General features: G+C 45.2%; 1 protein-coding gene across 2 annotated transcripts in view; it reads left to right on the top strand.

The window, feature by feature from the left end:
* Nucleotides 1–15,645, top strand: part of DISP3 (dispatched RND transporter family member 3) — a 278,254-nt gene that overhangs the window by 237,074 nt on the left and 25,535 nt on the right. For both annotated transcript variants that reach the window (XM_077457961.1, XM_077457962.1), the window contains exons 14-16: nt 3,950–4,077; nt 11,785–11,957; nt 13,963–14,089. In XM_077457961.1, the coding sequence (XP_077314087.1) occupies nt 3,950–4,077; nt 11,785–11,957; nt 13,963–14,089 (428 nt within the window). The remainder of the gene's footprint in view (nt 1–3,949; nt 4,078–11,784; nt 11,958–13,962; nt 14,090–15,645) is intronic.

Raw genomic sequence — 15,645 nt, 5'->3', positions numbered from 1 at the left:
ACATGCCCTCAACATTGGAAGGATGCTTTGGGGGTCTGTGACCTGAAGGGCCTGGTAATTGAATTCAGGGGAACCCCACGCTTTTTTTTTTTTTTTTTATCAATGAATGAATTGTCGGCTCCATAATACAGAGAACACTCATTGAGTGTTAAAAGACTTTTTTTCCTTGCAAAATGACACTTTGTGCAGGGACAGTTCTAAGCACGGGAAACATGCGCCCCTTCACAGGCATACTATAGACACCCTCCAGGTACGAAATTTAAAGGAATATTACACTTTTATTGTTTCACTTTAATCATTATTAAAATCACTGCTCCTGAAAAAACAGCCGTTTTTAAAACTTTTTTTTGCATTAATCCATGTCCCCTGGGGCAGGACCCGGGTCCCCAAACACTTTTTAGGACAGTAACTTGCATATTAGCCTTTAAAATTAGCACTTTAGATTTCTCCCATAGACTTGTACAGGGTGTTCTGGCTTTTCGAATTTGCCGCGAGCAGCCCAAATTGTTCACTGTTCGCTGAACAGGCGAACAGGCAATGTTCGAGTCAAACATGAGTTTGACTCGAACTTGAAGCTCATCCCTACTCAACAGTAAACCATATCATCTACCCCACTATAAGATAGCTTATTACAAGTAATAGGCTCCATCTTCTCACACTCTCTAACGGCCTCGTACACACGATAGGAAAATCAGATGGAAAAATTCCTAAGACGAGCTGTCTGCGGATTTTTGGATTTTAGTACGGTGCTTTCGACAGCCTATTTCACTTTTTCATCAGACAAAAGCTGGATATGCAGACTATAAAATTTTTGTCAGATCTGAACTCAACGTCTGATTTTCAGATGGTCAGTACAGTAATCGTCACACAAAAGTCGAAAGTACAAACACGCATACAAAACAAACAGAAAGGTGACGCGCAATAAATTCAATTCATAAAGTTCATAAGCTGATAAGATGCTGGATAACACTGTGGATAAACACCCAGTGCAAAAAAAGCAAAAAAAAATTTGCACAATGAGTACAATTCATACAGTTCATGGGCTGGTAAAAAGCTGGATAATACTGTAGGTAAACACCCGCTGCACACCACAATTTTGTATTATCTCAGTGATATATCCTCCACCATACAGATAAGGTACTCTTACCAAATACGATGGATCACTGAATGAACAAATGGTCAGAAAGGCATGTTCCCACATATGAAAAAGAAAAAGCTTAAAAAAGGGGGAAGCGATCTCAGTGCAGAATGTACAGATCGTTTTTTATTACAAAAAATAGCAACAAATATGCAAATAGCTGTGAGGCTGAAGTGCTTAGTAAGCGGCTCAGCAGCATAAAGTATCTAAAAACAGCGGCATAAAAAACAAATGGACAAGCTTCAGATGGTACGTGGGTGACGACCACGATCAGTAGCTCCTCCCCCGTAAGTACGTTCCGTCCAGAACGGACTTCGTCAGCGGTGGGCGGAGCGATGCTCGGAAACAAGGAACGAGCAGGAAGAGTTGGGTCTTGTAAACTACTGTTCATAATCTAGAATTAATATTTGTGACACGGCAATCAATGAAATGTCAAAATGCAGCACACATTCTCATCTTCTTAAACCACTTGCCTACCGATCACTTACACCCCCCTTCCTGCCCAGGCCATTTTTCAGCTTTCAGCGCTGTCGCAATGTGAATGACAATTGCACGGTCATGCAACACTGTACCCATATGATATTTTTTATAATTTTCTTCACATAAATAGAAATTTCTTTTGGTGGTATTTAATCACTGCTGGGTTTTTTATTTATTTTTTGTAAAAAAAGAAAAGACCAAAAAGTTTGAAAAAAAAAACATTTGTTTTACTTAGTTTCTGTCAGTACATTTTGTAAATAAGTAATTTTTCTCCTTCACTGATGTGCACTGATGAGATGGCACTGATAGGCTGAACTGGTGAGCATTGATGAGGTGGCACTTATGGGCACTGATGAGACGGTACTTATGGGTACTGATTAGTGAGGAGGCACTAATATGCTGCAATTATAGGCACTGATAGGTGGCATTGATATGTGCCACTGGTGGGCACTGATGGGCATTGATAGGTGGCACTGATGGGCACTGATAGGCGGTACTTGTGGGCATGAATAGGTGGCACTGATGGGCACAGATAGGTGGCACTGATGGGCACTGATGGGTGGCACTGATGGGCGACACTGATGGGCATTGATAGGCAGCACTGACTGGTATCACTAATGGACACTGATTAGTGGCACTTGTGGGTGTTGGTGAGCACTGATTGCTGGCACTGGTGGGCACTGATTGCTGGCACTGGTGGGAAATTGGTGACAAGGTGGTGCTATAGTGTAATCAGAGCACTGATAATCAGTGCCCGGATTACATGTTTTGTTATTCCCTGCGAGGAGATGCTGCTGATCGGCTCTCCTTGCCACACACTCTTTCAGTGTGAGGCGAGAGTATAGTTAATATGCTGGACAAAATCCTGCACTCGCACTTTAGACAAAAATCCAACGCTCGGTTGTACGGCAATCGAACCTTGTGTACAAGACTGTTTGTTGTGTAAGATGTTATATATTGCCTGACTTGTATCTATTATATGTACAATATGCTCCTCGTTCTTTGATGAGGTACGTTACAAAAGTTACTGCAATGTACTGTTCTTTTATTTTCAATAAAATATATTTTGATTACATTTTTTTTAAAAAGAATTCAGCAGACCAGCTGCTCAGCACGGGACCTGGAAGCAAGTGGAGATGACTGGAGTAGTAGTGGTGTCAACTTCAGCTACCATGCCTGGAATAGAACAACAATTCTCACTTACAGTCCAATATGTATCAATGAGTAGCCACGTGATTTCCACAGTGTGATATAGCCCCCCCACCCCCCTCTTCCCCCCGATGTCACAGAGCTGGTCCAAGCTCAGGGAAGATCGCGACAATGAAGTCGAGATCCACCCACATGCCTGTACCGCCACCCAGCTCAGCCTCTCAACGAGCCTGAGCTGGCTGCTCCCACCCCCTCTACGAGCCTGAGCCGGCTGCTCCCACCCCCTCTACGAGCCTGAGCCGGCTGCTCCCACCCCCTCTACGAGCCTGAGCCGGCTGCTCCCACCCCCTCTACGAGCCTGAGCCGGATGCTCCCACCCCCTCTACGAGCCTGAGCTGGATGCTCCCACCCCCTCTACGAGCCTGAGCCGGCTGCTCCCACCCCCTCTACGAGCCTGAGCTGGATGCTCCCACCCCCTCTACGAGCCTGAGCTGGATGCTCCCACCCCCTCTACGAGCCTGAGCCGGATGCTCCCACCCCCTCTACGAGCCTGATCCGGCTGCTCCCACCCCCTTCACAGCTCAGTGCTCCAGTGAGCGCTCGTGAGGTGGGGGGGGGGGGGGGGCGCAGAGACCTGGTAACTGATAGACATGTGCACTGCTAAAAAAATAATTTCTTTCTGTTTTCATTCCATTTGTTTTTTTGGGGGTTTTTGTTTTTGTTTTTCGGGTCATTAGTTATGATCGCAATTCGGAAATTCAAAGCAAATTTGTAAATGAGTAAATTGGTAAATTTGAAAATTCATACATTCGTGAATCCGAAAATTCCAAAAGAGGAAAATAAGAAAGAAAATCCAAAAATTCGAAACAACGAAAATCCAAAAATTCGAAATAATAACTAACTAACTAATAATATTAAATTACAGGTATTGGAATTTCCTTTCAAATTTGGCTGTTAGTGAACGTAACGAATACGAATTATCCGAAGTTACGAATTATCCGGAATAATGAATGCTGCATCTAAACAAATGAAACGGATCAAATTTAATAATAAATAATAATGATAAAAAGTTTATAGTAGTATTATTATTATTGTTATTTATTATTATTCATTTGTGTTAATGATATTAACTATGGATTTATTATGTGATCATAATGTAAAATGTTATGTTTTTTTCTTTAGGAAACTTTACTTCATCTTGGTACACAAGAACCCCGTGCATGGAAAGATCTGCACCTCTCCTGCCGGGTGCCAGGGGTCCGGGTCCGACGTGTCCAATAGAGGGGCCTTCTATGTACCTACAGAGAAAGGTGAGCAAACGGCCCTTGTCAAGGCCATATGGAACTGGAGAGAAATAAGAACTGTCTGTATTGTCATCTGTATAATTTTTCAAGTTTCTCCTTTTATCCTTAAAGTGTTTATTACCCCAACATTTCATATTCCTGATACAGTATGTGCCTGCTGTACCATGTACTTGTTTGAGAAAGTCTCCTGTTCTCTTTGTATTGCTTCCTTTGTGTCTATTTTCTATTTCTATTAAAAACTGACCACTCTAAGCAAGGAGAGCACACTGTGGTCAGTTCTCTAGCTGGTCTGGAAACTCAGTGTGCTCTCCTCCAATGATCATGTCTTGACACTCCCCCCGCTGCACAGCCATTCTCCTTCTCTTCTCTTCTGCTGCTTCTCCTCCCCCCAGCTCTTATGTAGCTGAGAACAGAGGGAATGTGATCACTTATAAAAAAAAAAAGGAAAAAAGGTATTGAAAATTTTTTTTTTTTAATATCTATCCAAAAATATTTTGCCTTTCATTACTATTTTAAATTGAATGGGTCGTTTTACAAGGTGATCGTTTACAATCACTTTAACCACTTCAATACCGGGCACTTTTAGCGCCTTCCTGCCCAGGTCAATTTTCAGCTTTCTGTACCCAACACTGTACCCAAGCGAAAAACATTATTTTTTCACACAAATAGATTTCTTTTAGTGGTATTTAATAACCGCTGAGTTTTTTATTTTTTGCTTCAAAAAACAAACCAAGACCGAAAAATGTGAAAAAAAAATTTCCCGTCATTTTTTACCTTCGCTGATAGGAAATTATAAAGCAGAACTTATGGGCACTGATGAGGGGGCAGTAATATGCAGCACTGATGGGCAATGATATGCAGCATGGATAGGCAGCACTGATGAGCAAAAAGTGGCATTGCTGATGGGCACAGATTGGCATCACCGATGGGCACTGACTGGCATCACCTATGGGCACTGTTGAGATTGCATCAGTATCCCCTGTGAGGAGATGCCGCATGATCGGCTCTCCTCTCCCCCATACTCTGTCAATGTGAAACGAGGAGAGCCAATAAATAGCACTTTTGTGTTTACTTGTGACCAGCTGTGATTGGACACTGCCGATCACATGGGTAAAGAGTCGCGTCATTGGCTCTTTATCGATCGGGGTTGCGTAAGCGGGGTGAGACTGGGCCAACATCATATGACGTTGTCCCAGAACGAGAGGGGATCCTGCCCACCGTAATTTGTCTCTACGGTGGGCAGGAGGAGATTAAAAATAACCTTCCTTGAGCTCCAGTCTGCTAACTTTGTCTAGGCTGAGATGATAAATAGAAAGAAGGAGGGCGCACCGACCTCGTGCATTACCGATAGAATTTTATTAAAAGCATAAAAAACAAAGTTTATGCTCGCAAACAAGCCTATACATGAGGCTTGTCAATTGGTGGGACTGACGTTGAGGGGATTAGACGATATCTCAAATGTCTGATGCGTTTCAAGGGTGCCCCCTTTTCCTCAGAGCCTAAACGAACAATGGCTCGTCTCTTCTGGTTGCCTCTATATGTATCCACGTGCCCATGCACCAAGCGACACCCACCTAGATCGGCCACACCCACCCGCGTGGACTAGCTCCGCCTAGTTAGTTCCATTGCATGCCTCTTTCTGATAGGTTAGGATACCATGATCTAGGTGGGTATCCTAACTTATCAGAAAGAGCCATGCAATGGAACTAACCAACAAGGCCGAGCTAGTCCACGTGGGTGAGTGTGACCGATCTAGGTGGGTGTCGCTTGGTGCATGGGCACGTGGATACATATAGAGGCAACTAGGAGAAACGAGCCATTGTCCGTTTAGGCTCTGCAGAAAAGGGGGTGCCCTTGAAACGCGTCAGCAATTTGGGATATCGTCTGATCCCCTCAACATCAGGTCCGGTTTGCCGGTGTCTAGAGACGTAGTCTCACCAATTGACAAGCCTCATGTATATGCTAGTTTGTGGGTATAAACTTTGTCTTTTACGCTTTTAATAAAATTCTACCATCGGTAATGCACGAGGTCGGTGTGCTCTCCTTCTTTCTTTTTTGTTCCAGGTTCAAGAATACCCATTGTTCTGAGGAGGGCTGCGAGACCGTAGGCATTGCTTAAAAGAGTTGGTCGCACCATGCATTTAGGGACTAAACACCCAAGTGCAGGAGATTTTTATGCCCTGTACACACGGTTGTACATTCCGATGACAAAATCCATTGGATTTTTTCAGACGGATTTTGTCTCAAACCTGTGTTGCATACACACTGTCACACAAAATTGTCTGAAAATCCGATCGTTCTGAACGCGGTGATGTAGAACACGTATGACGAGACTATAAAGAGGGTAGTAGCCAATAGCTTTTGTCTCGTAATTTATTCGGAGCATGCGTAGCACTTTGCCGTCGGAATTGTCTACACATGATCGGGAATTTAAACGACCGGATTTTGTTGTCGGAAAATTTTAGATCCTGCTCTCAAACTTTGTGTGTCGGAAATTCCGACGAAAAAAGTCAGATGGAGCCCACACACGATCGGATTTTCAAACAAGATTCGATCGCACATTTTCCGCCGGAAAGTCCGACCGTGTGTACAAGGCATTACTGTTTTTTTTTTGTTAGGCTGAGGTGATGTCATCCGTTTGCTGCATTCAGGAGGAAGCATTTCCTCAGTCTCCTCTCCCCCAGCGATCAGATGGCAACATTGTTACGTTGTAGAAGGGGCTAATCTGTGTTGGGTAACACCCATATGTGATGGCTCGATCTTATTGCTGCAGCTTCCAATGCACATTGTGAGCAGCTCACAGTGTGCAGTGAAATCAGAGTACGCAAAGGAGAGCAAAGGGAAGGCTGGGGTTCAGCTTTTCAGTAATCCAGATTGCAGCCCCTCGATCTTTGTGTGGCTCTGAACTCAAGCAACATGTGCACCGTCGGCGGAATATTAAACAGCAGAACATAAGGGGCTCCCAGGCACAGATGTGTTTTTTTTATTACGGAGCTAAAGCAGATTCATAGAGCAGATAATGAAGAAAGCGAAAAACTCCAGCCTCACCGTATTAAACGACAATGAAGCCAACAGTTGCGGCTCATTGTTTGGCTTCAGCATCTGCCAAAGAAAATATTCTTAAAATGAAAACGATCGCCCGGAATTAGCTTTTGCTAAAATGAAAATCCCAGCAAGACGCTTCCTTTATGTACGCCACGACAACGCAACGCAGTGATATCCCGTATTGTAAAAGCGTCTCCGACTAGCGGAACGTGGCTGTCAGCAGGACCTGGCACAGGGCAGACGGCTACAGTATCTGTTCAAGAGCTTTGATTGCTTCCCTCCAAGGAAATGCAGAATCCAAGAGAAAGGAACTCTTATTAAGGTCTTGTGTATAGTGGGGAAAATAATAACTTGATCCCCTGCAGCAGTGGTGGCCCGTCCATTGAGGGCACATGGGCGCCACCCCCCCTGTCCATTGCCGCCTCTCCTATTCATGCATCTGGCCCATTTCAGAACACCGGTGCATGGAGGGGGCTGATTTTTTGAAGCACCGATCAGAGCCAGAGGCTCTAATAGGCTTTAATATAGGGTGGGCTCGGGTCACAGAGAGTGCACTCCTAGCCCACCCAGGTGCGTTACAACAGGGAATCAGTTTTCGCTGTTGTAACACTTATTCTCCTTCCGGTCAATCAGGAAGCTGGTTTTGACACCGGTAACCCGATTGCCTGAAAGGACAGGCGATCCTATTGGATGCCTAGGAGGAGGAGGGAGGAACCGCAAGGAGGAAGCCGCCGTAGGAGCCCACAAACCACCCATAGGAGCCCACAACCCGACTGCTGCCTGTCTCCCGTAGGAGCCCGCCCGCCTGCAACCTGGGGTAAGTGCCGGGGTAGGGGGGTAGCCACCGACCAACTGACCAACCGGGGGGGAAGAGGATTGGTTGTTTGGCCCCCCCCAAAAAAAAAGCACCAGCCGCCACTGCCCTGCAGGTTTTGTAAGTTTTCCCACTTACAAAGAAATGAAGGGTCTATCATTTTTATCATAGGTGTATTTTAAATGATAGAGACAGAATATCAACCACAAATCCAGAAAAAAACACGTGATACAAATGTTATAAATTGAGTTGCAGTTCAGTCAATAAAATAAACCAACCAACAATAATTCTGGCTCCCACAGACTGGCTACAGTATGTGCTCATGTGGTACACAGATTAGTCCTGTCAATATAAGAAGGTGCTCCTAACGACAACTCGTTATGTGTATAAAAGACACCTGTCCACAGAATCTTTCTTCCATTCAAACCTCACCATCATGGGCAAGACCAAAGAGCTGTCACAGGACGTCGGGGACAAGATTGTAGACCCGCACAAGCCTGGAATGGGCTACAAGACCATCGGCAAGAAATTTGGTGAGAAGGAGGCAACTGTTGGAGCGATTATTCGCAAATGGAAGAAATACAAAATAACCATCAATCACCCTCAGGCTGGAGCTCCATGCAAGATTTTACCACATGGGGTAAGGATGATCATGAGAAAAGTGAGGGATCAGCCCAGAACTACACGGGAGGAGCTTTTGGATGATCGGGAGGAGTTTCTGCTGACAGTCATCAAACCATTGGTGACACCATACCCTGTCATTGAATGAAATCCTGCAGCACCCGCAAGGTTCCCCTCAAGAAGGCACATGTACAGACCCATCTGAAGTTCGCCAATGAACATCCAAGTGATTCAGAGAAAATTGGGAGAAAGTGCTGTGGTCAGATGAGACCAAAATTGAGCTCATTGGCATTAACTCAACTCGCCATGTTTAGAGGAAGAAAAATGCGGACTGTGACCCTAAGAACACCATCCCTACAGTCAAGCACAGAGGTGGAAACATTATGCTTTGGGGCTGTTTCTCTGCTAAGACCAGACTTTGCTGCATTGAGAGGCCAACGGGCGGGGGCCATGAATTGTAAAATCTTGGATGAGAACCTTCTTCCCTCAGCCAAAACACTGAAGATGGGTTGTGGATGGGTCTTCCAGCATGACAATGACCCAAAACATACTGCCAAGGCAACAAAGGAGTGTCTCAAGAAGAAATGCATTAAGATCATGGAGTGGCCTAGCCAGTCTCCAGACCTTAATCCTATAGGAAATTTATGGAGGGAGCTGAAACTCTGAGTTGCCAAGCAACAGCCAAGAAACCTTAAGGATTTAGAGAAGAGTGGACCAAAATCCCTCCTGAGATGTGTGCAAATCTGGTAACCAACTACAGGAAACGTCTTCCCTCTGTGCTTGCCAACAAGGGTTTCTCCACCAAATACTAAGGCCGCGTACACACGAGAGGATTGTCTGGCCAACTAAGTTCGTCAGACAATCCGACAGACAGTCCGTCCTACTTTTGAATGAACGGACTTGACCACACACGACGAACAGACAGTCCGCTGAAAGCTTGCGCGATGACGTGCACAGCACGTACGACAGGACTAGAAATACGACGTCCAATACACTGCAATGCAACCTTTCGCCGTGTAAATCCTTTCCGAGCATGCGCCATACTTAGTCCGTCCAACTTGCCTACTCACGAGCGGACTGTCCGCTGAAACCAAGTTTGGACGGACTGTCTTACGGAAATTCCGTAAGACTTTGTTCGTCAGACTGTCCGCTGAAACAGTCCGCTGAAGCCCACACACGAGCGGATTGTCCGCTGAAACACTGTTCAGCGGACCAAGTTGGGCGAACAGTCCGCCCGTGCGTACGCGGCCTTAGTCATATTTTGCTTGGGGACCAAATACTTTTTTTACTCACTGAACTGCAACTCAATTTATAACATCTGTATCATGTGTTTTTCTGGATTTTTGATTGATATTCTGTCTCTATCACCTATAATAAAAATTATAGGACCTTCATTTCTTTATAAGTGAGCAAATTTACAAAATCTGCAGGGCATCAGACGGATATTTTCCCCACTGTACACTGGGTGTCAAAAATGCCACTTTTAATAGTGTTTGAAAACAAAAGGGAAAAGACGAGCACAACCTTCATAGTGTAGTGAACCAAGTGAACAATATTTATTAATGAATAAAAAGGAAGAGAGGGAAGAGAAGAGCTGCAGACGTGCACAGCGCTGGATCAAATGAGCACCCAGGTAAGTAAAAAGGGGGCTGAGGGGTATGCTGATGCAATATTTTTACCTTAACGCAAGGAATGCATTAGGGTAAAAAATATTTAGGCTTTGTGGCTACTTATACAGGGCGCCCCCCTAATCCATGTGTCCGGCCCCTAATCTACATACAGGGTGCCGGACGCATGGATTCCAATGGGTTTTTATTTTTTTTTATTTTTGTTTAAGAAGCACATGATTAAAGCCTGAGGCTCTAAATGGCTTCAAAAAGGGTGGGCTCAGGGAGAAGAGCACTGCACCCCGAGCCCACCTGGTTGTGTGTCATTAGCAATTTAATATTCACAAATGTCTTCCTGTTTCTCCTCCCGGCCAATCAAGAAGCAGGTCCTGAGACCTGTCACCCGATTGGCCAGGAGGAGAAGTGACCACTGGCCCACGGGAGGAGACACAGGGGGGAGCTGCGTCCTGGATGTGGTAAGTGTACCGGCTGGCGGGGGGGGGGGGCTGGTGGATGATGGGCAAGCAATGCGGTAAACAAGCAATGGGGGGAGCGTAGTTTGAGCAAACGAGCAAGAGCCACGGGAGGGGAAAGGTTGGTTGGCTGCTTGGCTGTGGAGGCCCCTACCTAACCCCTTGATTGCCCCCTAGTGTTTAACCCCTTCCCTGCCAGTGTAATTTACACAGTAATCAGTGCATTTTTATAGCACTGATAGCTGTATAAATGACAATGGTCCTAAAATGGTGTCAAAAGTGTCCGATGTGTCCGCCATAATGTCACAATCACGATAAAAATCGCAGATCACTGCCATTAATAATAATAAACAAAAAATAATAAAAATGCTATAAATCTACCCCCTATTTTTGTAGATGCTATAACTTTTGCGCAAAACAATCAATATACGCTTATGGCAATTTTTTTTACAAAAAATATGTAGAAAAATACGTATTGGCCTAAACTGAGAAATACATTTTTTTTATATATTTTGGGATAATTATTATAACAAAAAGTGAAAAAAAAATAGCTTTTTTTTCAAAATTGTGGCTCTTTTTTTGTTTATAGCGCAAACAAAATTAAAACCACAGAGGTAATCAAATAGGACCAAAAGAAAGCTCTATTTGTGGGGGAAAAAGGACATCAATTTTGTTTGGGAGTAACACCGCACGACCGCGCAATTGTCAGTTAAAGCAACGCAGTGCCGTATCGCAAAAAGTGCTTTGGTCAGGAAGGGGGTAAATCCTTCCGGGGCTGAAGTGGTTAAAATTAGAAGAAAAGAGGATTAACCTTAAATTATGTAGAGAGTTCTTTACTGTAAGAGCGGCAAGGATGTGGAATTCCCTTCCACAGGCGGTGGTCTCAGCGGGGAACATCCACAACATACGGGGATATAGAAGGTGATACTGGCATATAATCACACACATAGGTTGGACTTGATGGACTTGTGTCTTTTTTCAGCCTCACCTACTATGTAATGATGTAACAACGCTCACCTTACTGTCTCTAGTTTTCAGTTCAGGTCATTAACAGGTATGTTTCTGTACTTGAAGAATATATATATATATATATATATATATATATATATATATATATATATATTATTCATGTGTTTTTTTTTTTTTCCTTCAGCCACTTCAAAGAAGTTGTCACCAACCCTGGACTTTAACCCTTGCCTGAACACAGCCTGCGGGAAGCCTGCTGTCCGGCCTCTGGTAGACACCGGTGCAATGGTGTTTGTGGTGTTCGGAATACGAGGGATAAATCGGACCAGGGAACCAGACAACCATGTACTGGGTGAACTGGTAGGGGAAAAATATCATTATCTGGATATAGCTGACCTTATTTATCAAAGAACTGCCGGTATTGGCAATCTGCTTCAAACTGTCATTGTCCAGCTGTTGTTTCCTATTTCAATGATTTGTGTTGGATGCTGTAAGGCCATGCTGCTTTGTATATACACTCACTGACCACTTTGATAGGTACACCTTGCTAGTACTAGGTTGGACTCCCTTTTGCCTTCAGAACTACCGTAATTCTTTGTGGCGATTCAACAATGTGTTGGAAAGATCCCTCAGAGATTTTGGTCCATAGTGACATGATAGCACCACACAGTTACTGCAGATTTGTCAGCTGCACATCCATGATGCCAATCCCCCCGTTCCACCACATCACAAAAGTTGATTGAGATCTGGTGACTGTGGAGGCCATTGGAGTACAGTGACATCATTGTCATGTTCAAGAAACCAGTGGTGAGATGATTTGATCTTTGGGACATGGTGCATTATCCTGCTGGAAGGAGCCATCAGAAAATACACTGTAGTCATAAAGAGATGGACATGGTCAGCAACAATACTCAGGTAGGCCAAAGCATTTTAACGATGCTCAATTGGTACTAAGGGGCCCAAAGTTTGCCAAGAAAATATCCCCCACACCATTACCTTACCAACAGCCAGAACCACTGATACAAGGCAGGATGGATCCATTCTTTCAATGTTCATGCCAAATTCTGACCCTACCATCTGAATGTCGCAGCTGAAATGGAGACTCATAAGACCAGGCAACATTTTTCCAATCTTCTTTTTTCCCATTTTAAAGAGGAGCTGCACCTAAAAAAAAAAATATTAAAAGCCAGCAGCTACTAATATTGCAGCTGCTGACTTTTAATAATATCACACTTACCTGTCTCAGGTTCCAGCGATGTCGGCGGCAGATAACGAGCGATCGCTCGTCTCGCTGCAGCCACCGCCGCCATCCTCTGTCAGGGAATCGGGAAGTGAAGCGAGAGGGCTTCACTGCCCGGTTCCCTACTGCGCATGCACGAGTCGCGCTGCGCTGGTTCCCCGCTGTGTCTCTGGGAACTGTGTGTTTCCCAGAACACAACGGGGGCGGAGCCATGCGGGGGTGGGCGGAGCCATGCGGCGGTCTGGCCGGAAGTGGGTGCAGTTACCTGGATTATCCAGGTAACTGCACCCCCCTCCCCCCCGAAAGGTGCCGATTGTGGCACCGGAGGGGGGGAGGGATAATACTAGCGGAACTTCCCCTTTAGGGTGAAGAACCGCTTTAATAAGCCTTTGTGAATTGTAGCCTCAGTTTCCTGTTCTTAGCTGACAGGAGTGGCACCCGGTGTGGTCTTCTGCTGCTGTAGCCCATCTTAAGGTTGGATGTGTTGTGCATTCAGAGATGGTATTCTGCATACCTTGGGTGTAACGAGTGGTTATTTGAGTTACTGTTGCCTTTATATCATCTCAAACCAGTCTACCCATTCTTTTCTGACCTCTGACAACATCAAGGAATTTTCCTCCACACAACTGCCACTCAATGGATATTTTCTCTTTTTCTGACCATTCTCTGTAAACTCGAGAGATGTTTGTGCATGAAAATCCCAGTAGATCAGCAGTTTTTGAAATACTCAGACCAGCCCGTCTGACACCAACAACCATGCCATATTCAAAGTCACTTAAATCCCCTCTCTTCCCCATTCAGATGCTCAGTTTGAACTTCAGGAAGTCATCTTGACCACGTCTAGATTTCTAAATGCATTGAGTTGCTGCCATGTGATTGGCTGATTAGCAATTTGTGTTAACAAGCGATTGAACAGGTGTACCTAATAAAGTGGCCGGTGAGTGTATGTAGAAGAGTGAAGTAGATTGCCACTCTACTTTAGTAAATTATCCCCAAAGTGGGAGAACAGGAAGACACTTCATAGGATAGCAGCTTTCAGACTTTGGTGACATTTATTATTGAAGCTATGTGTCTGTCATTGTCTGATGTTTGTTTTTTCACCCTCTTTGTGTCTTTTCCGGAAAGGGCAGGGTCATCTACGATGACAAGTTTGACCTTTTTAAAGAAATCGGTAACCTGTGTAGTCTGTGCAAGGTGATCGCCAGCAACAGGGATTTGGTGAAGCCGGGCGGAGCTCAGTGCCTTCCTTCAGGTAATCATTTTTTCATTTGGCCTCAAGACAAAAACAAATCTTGTAAATGGGTTGGGACATCCTGCTATGAGTATGGCTTCCTCCAAAATGCGTTAACATATTACTACCGTATCTAAGGAATTGTTGCAATGGTTGTTTCAGAGTAGCCAGCTTCATTGTTGCTACAATTCAAAGGCATCTGGGCCAGAACACCGGTTTCCAGTCTCCCAGGTAATTTGCAGTAGAGCATATTGTCTTTGTTGTGCTGGGACAGAGGTGCCCTAGGTAATGTCCATATGTGATGCAAGAAGTTTACAATTTAAGTTCCTAATTCACATTCATACATACACTAAGGGCAATTTAAATAGGAGTCAATAAACCTATCAGCATGTCTTTGGAGTGTGGGGGAACACACGCAAGCACAGGGAGAATATGCAAACTTCATACTGGTAGTGTAATGGCACTTGGGTCATGACTCATGGGTCTCGGGAGCAGAGAGTGTCAAGGGGTGGTGTCATGGGTCTCGTGAGCAGGTAGTGTCAAGGGGTGGTGTCATGGGTCTCGGGAGCAGAGAGTGTCAAGGGGTGGTGTCATGGGTCTCGGGAGCAGGTAGTGTCAAGGGGTGGTGTCATGGGTCTCGGAAGCAGGTAGTGTCAAGGGGTGGTGTCATGGGTCTTGGGAGTAGGTAGTGTCTATTGGTGGTGTCATGGGTCTTGGGAGCAGGTAATGTCAGTTGGTGGTGTCATAGGTCTTGGGAGCAGGTAGTGTCAAGGGGTGGTGTCATGGGTTTTGGGAGCAGGTAGTGTCAGTTGGTGGTGTCATAGGTCTTGGGAACAGGTAGTGTCAAGGGGTGGTGTCATGGGTCTTGGGAGCAGGTAGTGTCTATTGGTGGTGTCATGGGTCTTGGGAGCAGGTAGTGTCACGTAGTGGTGTCATGGGTCTTGGGAGCAGGTAGTGTCAAGGGGTGATGCCATGGGTCTTGGGTGCAGGTAGTGTCTATTGGTGGTGTCATGGGTCTTGGGAGCAGGTAGTGTCTATTGGTGGTGTCATGGGTCTTGGGAGCAGGTAGTGTCATGTAGTGGTGTCATGGGTCTTGGGAGCAGGTAGTGTCAAGGGGTGATGCCATGGGTCTTGGGTGCAGGTAGTGTCTATTGGTAGTGTCATGGGTCTTGGGAGCAGGTAGTGTCTATTGGTGGTGTCATGGGTCTTGGGAGCAGGTAGTGTCATGTAGTGGTGTCATGGGTCTTGGGAGCAGGTAGTGTCAAGGGGTGATGCCATGGGTCTTGGGTGCAGGTAGTGTCTATTGGTGGTGTCATGGGTCTTGGGAGCAGGTAGTGTCTATTGGTAGTGTCATGGGTCTTGGGAGCAGGTAGTGTCAGTTGGTGGTGTCATAGGTCTTGGGAGCAGGTAGTGGTGAGGTGTATCTTGGGGTTCAAATTGGCCTAGTGCTGCTTGGTGGAAGTTTGAACCACAAAGCCACTGTGCATGGGCAGAGAACCACTTGGCTAATATATGCAGTATATGGGTGCCTGGCAGAACGGGATGAGTACTCGTTCACAGTCCTATTATCTGATCCT

This window comes from Lithobates pipiens, unplaced genomic scaffold (assembly GCF_037356315.1).
Source record: "Lithobates pipiens isolate NorthernLeopardFrog02 unplaced genomic scaffold, aLitPip1_a1.2 Scaffold_27, whole genome shotgun sequence".
Classification (NCBI taxonomy): Eukaryota; Metazoa; Chordata; class Amphibia; order Anura; family Ranidae; genus Lithobates; species Lithobates pipiens.
This window is presented reverse-complemented; position numbering and strand designations above follow the sequence as displayed.